At 30.5% G+C, this 13,198-nt stretch overlaps 2 protein-coding genes across 2 annotated transcripts in view; one reads left to right on the top strand and one right to left on the bottom strand.

Annotated features, from left to right (window-relative positions):
- Positions 1 to 773: 773 nt before the first annotated feature.
- On the top strand, positions 774 to 6,377 carry und (methionyl aminopeptidase und). Its single transcript, XM_088276044.1, has 7 exons — positions 774 to 1,018; positions 1,133 to 1,342; positions 3,327 to 3,487; positions 4,439 to 4,613; positions 4,824 to 5,123; positions 5,227 to 5,401; positions 5,841 to 6,377. Exons 1-7 carry the CDS (start codon positions 856 to 858, stop codon positions 6,091 to 6,093), a joined length of 1,437 nt encoding a protein of 478 aa, XP_088132170.1. The 5' UTR covers positions 774 to 855; the 3' UTR covers positions 6,094 to 6,377.
- A 2,823-nt stretch (positions 6,378 to 9,200) lies between these two features.
- The window catches only part of LOC148299466 (uncharacterized), a 12,616-nt gene continuing 8,618 nt past the window's right edge, over positions 9,201 to 13,198 (bottom strand). The window contains exons 8-9 of the mRNA XM_088276056.1: positions 11,163 to 11,245; positions 9,201 to 10,283 (exon numbers count right to left, since the gene is read on the bottom strand). Of these exons, the coding sequence (XP_088132182.1) occupies positions 11,203 to 11,245 (43 nt within the window). The 3' untranslated portion in view covers positions 9,201 to 10,283; positions 11,163 to 11,202. The remainder of the gene's footprint in view (positions 10,284 to 11,162; positions 11,246 to 13,198) is intronic.

Genomic DNA, 13,198 nt, shown 5'->3' with positions numbered 1-13,198 from the left:
TCTTCATCAAATTAGCTACATTATTAATATTAAGGCGACTTCTTTTACTTGAATATATACATATAATATTCATTACAGAAAATCCTCTTCTTGCCTCTGCAGAACTAACTGCAACAGTACTAATTATATTTTTGGCTTAAAAGAAAGGAAAACTTTATTTACTTGTACATTTTTGAAGCGTATATCTTTCACGATTTTTTTTTACTAAGTGCAATAACTTAACTGAATTATTCTACTATTTTTTTTCATCTTTCCAATATTTTCTTCTCTTCGTGAGGTTCAAATATTTTTACAATGTGGCGGACCAAGTAAACCGAGCGTGCTCCGATTCATGATCTCAATCGGAATATTGTGTGACAACAAAGGGTTAAGGACCGGTTCAGCGAACTATAAAAATTTTAGGCACCGGTTCTAGCGAAGCGGCTGAATCCCACCACTGTGTATTTCCAAATGAAATTCCGAATAAAATGACAAGTACGGCGGTTAGTCAGAAAAGCGAAGTTATGACAACAAGTGAGAGAGCAAGAGATTTGTGAAGCCTAATTATTAAACACACCACTTACATTTTTGGTTTCGATTAGGTATTTTTCATTGAATTGTGAAAACACACTTCATTCGAAAATTAAACTTATTGGTAGGCACCTATTTTATTGTTTATGGCCCAACACGGATAATATAACATACGTATAGGTAGGTACTATTTCTTTTTATCTTTGTTACGTTGTCACTTTGATATTTAACTGCACATCCGTATCCATCGTCCATTGTCACTCACATTGGAATTTTGTTCTGCTGGTTCTGAACATAACCAAACATAACCTAAAATCTGGAACCGAGATCTTGATCCAAGTGAACATGGCTGCTGTTCAGGCAGATATAGGGAAGTCAAAACAAGGTGAAGAAGATGAAACGTTAGAAAATGGCCCTGACGATGATGCTGAAGAAAGTCTTGGTTCGCAAGATCCAGAGAAAAAGAAGAAAAAACGGAGAAAGAAGAAGAAGGCAGCCGGCGAAACTGGTATTTACTCTATTTTTATGCTACTTAGCATTCGAAATGGTCCTTCTGTATCATAAAATTTTAATATTCATAAAAATTCTGTATCATATAATTTTAATTTTAATATTGTTCCAGTCTCTACAGAAGAAATAGTAACTGAAAGTGATATAGTGAAACAACTAGATAAAGTTAACATGGAAGGAAATGATGACGCCCCAGAGCCAGCAGAAGAGGGAAAGAAGAAGAAGAAAAGGTCTAAAAACAAATCCAAAACAGCATCTGCCACTGCCATCGATAAGCCAACTGGACCCCCTAGTGTTCCCATATCACAACAATTTCCGAAAGGTTAGATTAATTATAATAAATAAGGTAATTATATTATTGTACAATGAGCGTTAGTCTGTTCAATGAGCTGCCACCGGAGACCAGCAAAAGATGCACTTGATATTTATATTATCATTTAAACTATTCAAAAGAGAGACATTGAATAACTTTTTGTTTTTAAATATTTTTTTTTAAAATCCGTATTTATTTTTCAAATACTATGTAGTCCTTTTTATTGTAGATAATATGTAATGAATATTATTTTTGAAAAGATACTCTTATTCTCATTATCAGAATTATGTTCTTGCCGACAATCTTTAGAATAAATTTTGTACTTTGAGTATTCATTAGTCTTTACTCTATACCAAAAATAAACATATTACTTTTTAAAATAATTTTAAATTCCTTCAATTCTGAAATTAAAGTTAAAATGCTAGATCTTGTCACAGATAGTTTCATTTTTGTTACATTCTATTTGAGGGCATAATGAGGAAGTTTGGTATTCTTTGTCACAAATGATGCACACGCCAGCGATATACTGAATCAAGCTAGTGTAATATGATTAGAGTTGCACATAACAAAAGAAAATGTCGTCATGCAAGACTAGTCACCGTTTTATGGAAATACTTTTTTGACTTTTAAAAACAGTAATAGGAAATTTATTTTCTTCAGATTTTACATATCGCTTTTGAAGTGATTTTTTTTTATTTAAATTTTATGTAAGAAAGGATAATCAAATATTTTCCATGTTTATTTCACTGCTTGTGTTATATAAATTTGCAGAAAAAAACTAAACAAAATTGCCCCTTAACCTTTTAACCGCGTTAACTTTTTTCCTGAGAGACGCCCGTGCGCGGCGGTATTTCATCGTTTTTTAAATGATTACTTTTATCATGTATTTAGTTAAGAAACGATTTATTTTCCTAAATAAAAACGTTCAATGGGATTCATTGTACCTTTTTGGTACTCTATAATACACGTGTGTCACATTATTCTTGAAATATATCGTAATATAAACAAATTAGAACGTAACATTAATAAATCAAAGCACGCATCGTGTGTCACTCTTACCCACTGGCGATGCGTAGCGTCGAGAGTGAGACAGATATAGGGCATGATTATGGCGCAGACTAATTACCGACCGCAGGAAAAATCAGGGATCTGTTCTTTTATTTATCCTTGTGATGTTACAAATTATTAGTCAGATATTTCAACATATGTCATAAGGCCAAGGATTGACGTATTATTTTATCCAAAGTTCCACACCATGAAAAAATCCCTCTAAGTTGAACTGAGGTTCGAAACTTGGAGCAATGTAAAAACACAAACGCTTATGTCAGCCGCGTATGGGGCATGTTTTGTTAAAACACATATGGTTATGCGAGCCGCGTGGATCCGGTTAAATTTGTAATCTAAGATTGAAAATTAGAGTATTATGAATATACATAAACTAATATTAAATTATTTGCATATATTTTATATGAATTACGTCTGCCTATCATATTTTCTTAACAAAAATCGATAAATCATTACAAGAGCGAGTCTTGTTACATAGTAACCATAGAGTACTGTATTTATGTGTTCACAGTATACAGCATTGTCATACTTGATGAGCTTGATGGGCGTATTAGTCGAACAAGTATTTTTAATTTACTGCAACAACTTGCATCAGATTAATAATTATAATTAAAATGTTAATATGATGTACATATAAGCTGTTTCTATTTTGTTTGTAGATATCCACGTGGTGGATCGCAAATAGTACACATGTAATATCGCACAATTAAAATCAGTAAGACACAGAATCAGTATCATGCTAAAGAAAATATTTCTAAAATGTAATTGTAGGTAGTACTGAACTTCCTCGCTCTCCTGAACGCATTTTATTTCTTTATTAGACCGTGTCAACAGTATGAGTTAGGTTTGAATTTTAAGTGGGAATCTGTGCTATTCCATTATGGCTCAACAGGCAATATGAACTAGTTTTTATCTCATCTTTTTTTAGGTGTTTATCCTATTGGACAGATCATGGATCACGGTCCAGCCGAGGGCATAGACGAAAGAACAGCAAAGGACAGATACACCAGTGAGGAGAAAAAGACCGTTGACCGACTGCATAATGACATTTACAATGAAGTACGCCATGCTGCCGAAGCCCACAGACAGGTAACTTCACTCGTACAACAAAAATATATACAACAGCTCTGTACCTGCACAAAATGTATTTATCGTTATCTTAATTATGATGACTTAATAATTATGGTTTCTTCGAGAGATCGCCTTTTATGTTTACAAGTCTCAAAGGATGACAATGATATAAATAAGTAGGAAAAATCTGCATACCTGCATAATCTTCGTATAGATAACAAAATAAAGAATAGTAATAAAACTAGTTATCTTTTTATGGATGGTGACAGTAATGACAGAATTATGTTATAAATAAATAAATAACTATGTTATAAAGTATTTTCTTAAGATATCGCCTATTACAAAGTTGGCGATGTAAAAATATATTTTGAACTCGCTTGTTGATGTAAGGACTGCTGTCCCAAACTAATTACAAAAATTTAAAACTAACATAGTTATGCCGATAAAAAAGTTAATTTAATCTAATAGATTACAATGTTTTACAAAATAAATTTTCAATTAATTTATTCAGAGTCCATCGGAGAATCTATTATGTACACAATAATATTTTGGGATTATATTGATTTGTCAACAAGTGGGAAAAATTGTATTTAACAGACATTTATCACAATTTTTTTATGCACGGAAATGAATGCGATTGATTTACTTAAAAATCCTTTATTCATAATATCAATTTAAAATTTTGTTTCAAAGATAAAATTTGCAAATTATTCACATTTATTTCTGGGAATTGAACATTTGAAAAAGTGTTTCAAAACTTATCAAATTTGCAACAATATTTTTAATTCAAAACGATACTGAATATTGAATATCTCTGAACTGAATTTTTAATTGTTACCCTTTAACACTGGACAATTGATGTAGTGAATCCACCACATTTATTTGACTATATTATACACCTTTGAGATTAATAACGGGCTGCAAATAATAAAATAATAAATGGTTATCATTGTATCTATTTGTTGACAGACAAGACAGTACATTAAGAATTGGGTAAAACCAGGCATGTCTATGATATCAATTTGTGAAGAATTGGAGAACACCGCTCGGAAACTTATAGGGGAAAATGGATTATCAGCTGGACTGGCCTTCCCCACGGGATGTTCTCGTAATCACTGTGCCGCGCATTATACACCCAATGCAGGTAACTTAACTTAGCTCAATATTTTCCGCTTAGTTTCAGTGGAATTTTAAAATGAATCTAATATTATTTAAAGAAATTATATGAGAAAAGATAATGATCAAAATACATCCAAACACATTAATTATTTCTTCATTTGTCTTCAATAATCAATTAAAATACTGATATTCAGTTAAAGTTAGACTTTTAATACCATTAATGATTTTTTTGCAGGGGATCCTACAGTATTAGAGTATGATGATGTAGTCAAAATAGACTTTGGAACTCACATAAATGGTCGTATAATTGACTGTGCATTCACTCTGGCATTTAATCCTCGATATGACAAACTTCTGGAGGCAGTGAAGGACGCTACGGATACGGGAATTCGTGCTGCTGGCATCGATGTTAGGCTCTGTGATATCGGAGAAGCGATACAAGAAGTTATGGAGTCATATGAAGTGGAACTAGATGGCAAGACATATCAGGTCAAGTCCATTAGGAATCTCAATGGCCACTCAATAAGTCCTTATCGTAAGTTTTCCTTTTTCAGATTTAATCATTCAATGGCTATTTTCCTTTCCATCGGTGAGTCGTGTCTATCTCCGGTCGATGTCTAATATTCAAACATTTGCAGGTATACACGCTGGTAAAACAGTACCAATAGTGAAGGGTGGTGAAACAACTCGAATGGAAGAAAATGAATTTTACGCCATTGAAACTTTTGGTTCCACGGGCAAAGGATATGTTCACGATGACATGGACTGCAGTCATTATATGAAGGATTTTGATAAACCTTTCATACCCTTAAGGTAAAAATGTTTTATATATCTTCGTATTAGTCAGATAATAATTTGATACCAGATAAAATTTCATAATATTCTTCCTGTTATTGTACTGCTCCACACTGAAGGTTGGCAATCATAATAATAATTTTTATTGTCTGCAGCCACTTAACCACTATACCACTAAGGCACTGGCAATATAATAACAGTTATATAACATTAGTAATGTTTCCAAGTCGTTATCAATCTAGCTTTTTCTTTTGACCGGTTGGTTACCAGGACCTTAGAGATTATGTACTAAGTAAGAAATACCGCAATTTAAACATAAATAATTTAAAAGTAAAATGTGATCAATAATTCACTCTGTGCCATTGTTCAATCTTTGGCGCGACAAAAATTTATCTCAAAATATTATTTTAAATATAAATTAATAATATAATGTTTTTAATAAAAATTTCATTAATAGATTACAATCATCCAAGAACCTGATGCGTCTGATCAACACAAACTTTGGCACTCTGGCATTCTGCAAGCGCTGGTTAGACAGAGCCGGAGCCACCAAGTACCAGATGGCCTTGAAGGATTTGTGTGATAAGGAGATAGTGAATGCCTACCCGCCACTGTGCGATGTGAAGGGCTGCTACACTGCGCAATACGAGCACACAATCATGCTGCGCCCCACCTGCAAAGAAGTCGTGTCACGCGGAGATGACTACTGATTCCCTTTCCCCTTTCGGATGCACGTATTGACAACAGTCAGTGATGAAATGAAAACTAAATACTTCGGACATTTATGATACAAATCAATGTTCCAACCTCACCATCACCAGGTTGGGAATATTGCATATTAATACACTGACTACTTGAGGATTTCGTGTGTTGGTTATGCACTTGTTACAAACTTAAAATAAACCTCGTAGAATTGTATATTTTTTTAGATTGTAAAAAAAATCTAATGTAATATGTATATTTACTACAAGCAATAAATTTCCATATAACTGGTTTTAGCATTTTCATTTAGTACAACTTTTATTGTAATATTGATAATTGCATATTTATAAATAAATACAGTTAGTCCTTGATTTTCATACCTAAACCTGTAATCATCAATAAATATACCAAAGAAACCAATGAGGAAAAAAATATAAAATTTATTTATCTTACAATAGCAGTATTTCAAAACGAATTCTTTTGGCCCTTATCAACACTCGATGATTGAAAGGACACTCCGCTGGGTCGATTTTTAATTGTATACTGATACTTCTTCCGTAATACTGGGGTAATATTAAATCAGCTTTGTAATAAAAAAAAAACAATTTGCAATTACAAGGAAGGGATCCAAACCCATGGTGTCAAACTTGAAGCTAAGCATCTATCCAGCCACACTACGGTACTTACCTTATTGAAATAAGGTTATTTGCTATAGGAAGCAGGAACAAGTAAATCAAAATTATTTGGATTGGAAATTGTAAAAATGCTGAATATGTATCTCTTTGCATGTTATTCGATATATGTATATTAGAATGTTCATACAATATATCTAGTTTAGTTTTTCATTAAGTAATGTGTAAAGGTCTGGCTCTGTCAATTCAATTGAACAAGACTTATCCGGCCAACATGACATTATTAGAATGAGTCCTTTAGAATCCACATGGTTACATTTTGTATGCTTATCGTACAATCACATTGAAAAAACCTTGTCAATCTATTTCAAATATGATTAAACATTTGAAATTTGAATATGCTACAATGGATCTCAATTTTATGAGATTTTTAGTCCATAAATGTTGCCCAGGTTAGGTTAAATGAAATACGGAATCATATTAATATTTATTTCAATACCAGTTTCCAACATTGTCTCAACACTGGTGACAAATAATATGAGCAATAATAATAAAAAAATATTTCAGCAATATTAAAAGCAACAACTTGTTGCGTAAACTTATTGTTAATGGTTATCATTCCAAGTTTATTGGTTCAATAACAATATGTACCTAATCCGTAAATAATAATAAAATGTATAAATCTACTTCCTTAATATGCGTCGTAGAAAAAAGCACTTTGTATTTATTCAATTACTTTTAACAGCAGACTCTGAAAATAATCTTATATTGGAAAAATACACAAAGTAAGTAAAAATTGAATCTAAGTATTTTAAAGCATAATATGAATATTTTATTGATAAGCCTAACTGTTTAAAAAACTACAAAAGTTACAATTTTATTAATTTAAATATTATTCCTTCTTTTAATAAAACTTCCAAGAAGTTTGAACAAAACCATTAGATTTAAAGTCACTGCACATATTATTATTATTATACGAGCGCTGTACGCACAATTAAAATATTAATCTCTCCATTATTAGATTAGAAAAAGCTTTCCAATAATTTGTTACAAAAAAAATGTTTTACAAATCAAGTAAATGAAATAAGCGCTTAATTTAACAATTTTAATTAATATTTAAACCATTGAACCGCCCTACCTTTGGGTTAATATTCAAAAAGTAGGTAAACAATCCTCTGGTTTTTTTATAAGATTTCTCAAAAACAATACTTATTTACAATATATTAGGCAAAAATTTTAAATAATAGACCCATTTACGACCCTTTTTTTCCTTTATAAGTCAGGTTCTCAACATGCCTGTAAGATGTCACTGAATAATTTTTTGTAATTTTTTACAAATATATTTTGTATTTAATGTAATATATCAATCAACATAATCTCGAATCATTCTGCAAATGAGGAAGCCAGCTGTTGGTGTTCAAAATGTTCAAAGCCAACAACATTCCTTGGCCCATTTTTCCATTACAATTTCAAGATGAACTGCTAAATATGAAGAGGCCGTGAATTACGATTTTTTACCAATTCCTTCCTCATATAAACCAATATCAAAAGAGTGGGAGTTGCGGGTATATTTTTGTACCTAAACGTACGGAATACGGTTTGTCGCTTTTTAGCGATAATACAGTGGACATATTACATACATTCGTATGGGTAGGGCGGTTGAGGAGCGAGTGCATATGGGAAAATGAACTACATTATTTTATATTATTATTTAAAATTTTACAGATTTATTTATTTAATATCTATGAAATATTTTATTAAAACAATGCTAGCTTCACAAACAATGAAAGCGATTATAAAACCTACTTATTTGCATTTACAGCTTGATGTCAGTGCTGGAATTACCGTGAAAGATATCGTCTTGGCTACTTAGTGTAAATAAATTTACTTCTTGACTTTTCTTTCTAATGACTTTAGCATTTTTAAATTGGTTTTAGATCTATATATTCAGGAAATTAATGAAACTGAAAAGTTTCTTTTTTTTTACCTAGTAGAAGATAAAATTATTAATTCTATGCAGTTGCCGCGTTAGCTTTTCACTGTACTTCCAGTCCTGATCTATAAACACGAATGTTTGCTAATTTCTATACATAAAAAATGACTAATTACATGCATCAAAGCTGTAAAGTACAATATAGCACAGTATTCTCTTTTATAACCTAACTGCCCTTACATCATGAGATAAGTATTTTGTTACATTTAATGGCTCCTATTTGCACTTCTGATTATATTGTACGCAATAACAGGCATTAATAGGGCTAATGAACAAAATAACAAGTATAATATTAGAATATGCGAAACTATGCAAAAATACAGGGAATGATAAATTGTAATTTGTAAATTCTAAAAAACATCTTCGAACAGAACTATAACTTTTCATCGCAGCCCCCTTTGTTTGCAACACGCATTGTCAAGATAATAGTCTCTGCCATTGTACCATTAGCGTTGTACTTTTCTTTGTGTTTTTTCGCATTTATTAAATATTTTCTACTTTATTCTTATATTCTCTTCAGATAAAATGACAATTTGACTCGTTATTATAATAACATTGACTACACAACTCGACAAAGTATTTGGAAGTATGTTTTCCTATTAGAGTATTTAGACACCTTGCCGATAGATGGCAGCCTGCCAGTGTTGCCCTGCATTTTCATATGAAATTGAATAAGTTTCACATATTAACATTGTACATAGTATTTAATATTATCTCTTATAACCAAAAGTACATAAGATCTCATCAGCAAGTTTTACATGAAATGTTTTATAATATTTATTAAGGGGTATGTACTACAAAAATTATTATATACAATACATAAATTAATAAATAAACTTTTTAGAGTACCGGTCCATGCAATAGAATTGTTATTAAATTCTTAATACCCAAAAATTAGTAGGCAACAACAAATATAGGATATTTGATATATTTTGTAAATAAAATGTAACAAATAGATGAAGGGTACGGATATAATAATGTCACTTTGCTCAGAATTTTGAAAGAAACTAAAACACTTAGTAAAAATATTACAAAACCATCTTATTTACAACCGAAAATAGGTTACAAGTATTTTTATGAAATTCATTTTTCTTTTAATCCAATCCTGCAGTGTCTAAAAGTTCCCATGTACTATCAACAACTCAGAATGCAACATTGTGCACATTGATTACTACACAGGAATTTTATTTAGATGGTAAATATGAATAGGTACGTTAATAAAATAACCTACTTCGCCACTTTAATCACATCCTTGTAAAATAAGCACTATTCATTTTAACCAGTTTTCTTTCCTAGTCATTAATTTCACTAAATATTATATAATGAACAATTTCAAAAAAATATATTAAGAAACTCGACAACTAATAATTTCATGTATTGTGTGAAACCATCATATGAAGTTTGGTAAAATATTTTTTAAAAAGCATCAGAAAACATGGCAATGATTTTTTTTATTTATGTCTAGAGTATGTTATACAAAACCACAGAGAAATTAAAATAAATGCGTAAGAACAAATTTATATTTCCAAACCGAGAATATATTGCCAGCAATCGTTTTGAAGACCCGTAAAAACTGCAAAAATATTTGATTTGAAAAAACCTTTGGGCAATAAGAAGTACTTTATGACAATAATTTTATAAGAAAAATTGCAATACAAATAATTTTATTGGTCTCAAAAAACAACAAATTCTTTTTTTAAGGTATGATTAATATTTTGTTTAATTTTCTATGTTTGACATAATGGTTAAACCAGTTTACAAATTAAAACGACTAGAGCCAGAGATAAATAATGCTAATCTTGATAAAATATTTAAAGACAATGAGCACTATTATCCCAACTACTTGCTTTAAATGTATTTAATGAATAAGTAGTTGAATAATGTGCATATGTGAAATAAATATTTTACAAAAAAGACATCTTTACCATATGACTGGGGAACACCGCTTATATTAAACATTTAATATTTTCATCCTTTCAAAGTAAATAAAGATGCAAAGAATGAATCACCTCCCGTACACACGACTGTCGCGTGACATATATGAACACTTAATGCCCATTCCGTGTATCTCGAGATACACAAATGTCACATGGCTAAGAAAACACACGTCTCTATGTGAATGTCTCTATGGACAGGCCTAGTAGTTGTAAACTTGCACCAGCTAAACGTGTGACAGTCGCTTGTCATGTATACAAGGCCTTATTGTAAAAATAAATACTAAAATTGATTTCAGTAATAGATTAGTGTCGATGCATGTTTTTTGTTTAGTTTTACTTCATTCGTGGATCATGTTCTATTATAATGATTAGGTTTTATGGCATAGTATTGATGTTATAATTTAAATTATTTATTAAAATTTCCCACTTTTGGATAAACGTTTTTTGAGAAAAGCTATCAATTTAAAAAATACATATTATATAAAAATTACAGATAAAGAAAATATTTAACCTACCAAAACATAAAAGGATTAAGTCAGCATCCACACTGGTCCATTAAGATAAGAACCAAAGCAGTTTGAACTTCTTTGGATTAAAACTGAAAATTAAAATCCACAGGTGAGTGAAAAGATTCAATTGCATATGGGCATTTTAGGTTCATTTGTGCCAATGAAAAATAAATTATAAAAGGATGCATAAACAAAAATATGCAACATAAAAATAAGTACAGGCCCCAATGAACATGTAAAAATGTGTTCCATCTTGTTACATTCATTATAAATATTTACTCATTTTAATGTAAATTTTAAATATAAGCTGTGGTTTCAAATTGATTACATATGAAAATGAAATTGATAAAAAAAAACTTTCCCATTAAAGTAAAGACAAACCCTATGCAATATAATTACGACTATATTAATATTGCTTGATAATACTCAGGTTATATGGTTTCAGTCCAAAGAACGAAGGTGCAGTCAAATAAGAAAGACATAAAAGTAGAGATATTTAAATATGCAACTAATGGCAAGTATGATATTTATTGCATTCAATAGAAGATAGAGACTAAAAGAGTAGCGAGCTGAGATTATATTCGGGCAAGATACAATGTGTGTTGTAATGTTAGCATCACTTTCTGAGCATGCTCCAATATACCATATGCATTCAGGATAAACTTATCACAATATGCTAATGTCAAAAGAAACTAAATTTACTTACTTGTGATTAGAATGCGAGAGCAACTGAAAGAGGCCTATTAATTCCTAACACCACAGAGTTGATCGAACAAACACAAGCTTAGGTGTTTGTATCGTATACTAAGGGGCAGGGTGTATAGAAGTTTTTAATATTCCATACGCAAAAATCACCCGATAGACGTCTCACGCTTCCATCACCTACAACAACTACTGAGGGTAATGTGATCTTACCAGATCGCAACCAGCACACTAAATCTGGTAAGTGCCTTTGCTGTTTTATAAGAATAAAATAAAACCAAGGTATTTTATAAGAATAGCGCTATATAAACTATCCATAAAAATTCATATTAATGGGTTTGTGTTAGCAATCATAAAATGAGGGGGAAAAGTACCCGGAATGCAGTTTTAAAGGACTAATCGGAAATTAAAAACATAAAATAAAATTTGTTTACATTGATATGTATCGTATTTAATATTTTCAAGAAATTGTTTTGAAACTCACAATTTGAAACGCTTGTAGTGATTAAGTTGATGATGGATTTCTAACTATACCAATTGTATATAGATACTTTACCAGACTTTTTCTAAAGTGTGAAAACGCACATTGTCATTTTTCTTTTAAATATATTATAAATATCTTAGTCTGAATTTATTTTCGAGTAAACAAAAAACATTCATTTTAAAGAAAAATGTTTTTATCCAATTAAAATTTAAATAAAAGCCATTAAAATTATGAAGAAAAGGAATGATGAAAAAAGCGAGTATGTTATGTAAAAATAACATTCAGGTGTGCATTTTTTATGTTCCTGCCCTGTAGTATATTTCAGTCAACTCTGATGGTATTAAGTCTACATATTATAACACCGATACAATGTGATATAACAAAGAAAGAAATATTTTTAGGTATAAGATTACATGTATTTCAAAGTTTGTACTCGTAATAAATCTGTAATGAAAGTTATACTTCATAAAGAATCTTCCGCTGTTACCTGTCTTGAATTGATGTATAGATACAATATTTATTTTCAAAACAAGTATTATGTATGAGATAAAATAAAGAGATATGATAATACATACACAGATGTTTGTAAGGTATGTAATCATATTTAACTTTTCAACTGTATTTAATTAAGTCGGAACTATAACTTTTTCCTCAAGTATAAATTTAAGGGAAAGGAAATTAAACAATATACATACACATATATTATATACATATGTATGTCATAAGTACGTCGCAACAATTATAAAGCTACATGTAGAGTTAGGTACTCTTATGAACAACTTGGGAACAAACATCATCTGTCTGTATTTCCAAATTGGTTTATGATCTCATGTCTCAAATGATTATGAACTTCTTG

The sequence above is a fragment of the Brachycentrus maculatus genome, unplaced genomic scaffold (genome assembly GCF_059751285.1).
Source record: "Brachycentrus maculatus isolate JH-2025_06_01 unplaced genomic scaffold, ASM5975128v1 h1tg001131l, whole genome shotgun sequence".
Taxonomy (NCBI): Eukaryota; Metazoa; Arthropoda; class Insecta; order Trichoptera; family Brachycentridae; genus Brachycentrus; species Brachycentrus maculatus.
Note: the sequence above shows the minus strand (reverse complement) of the source record. Positions and strands in the feature narration are given on the sequence as shown.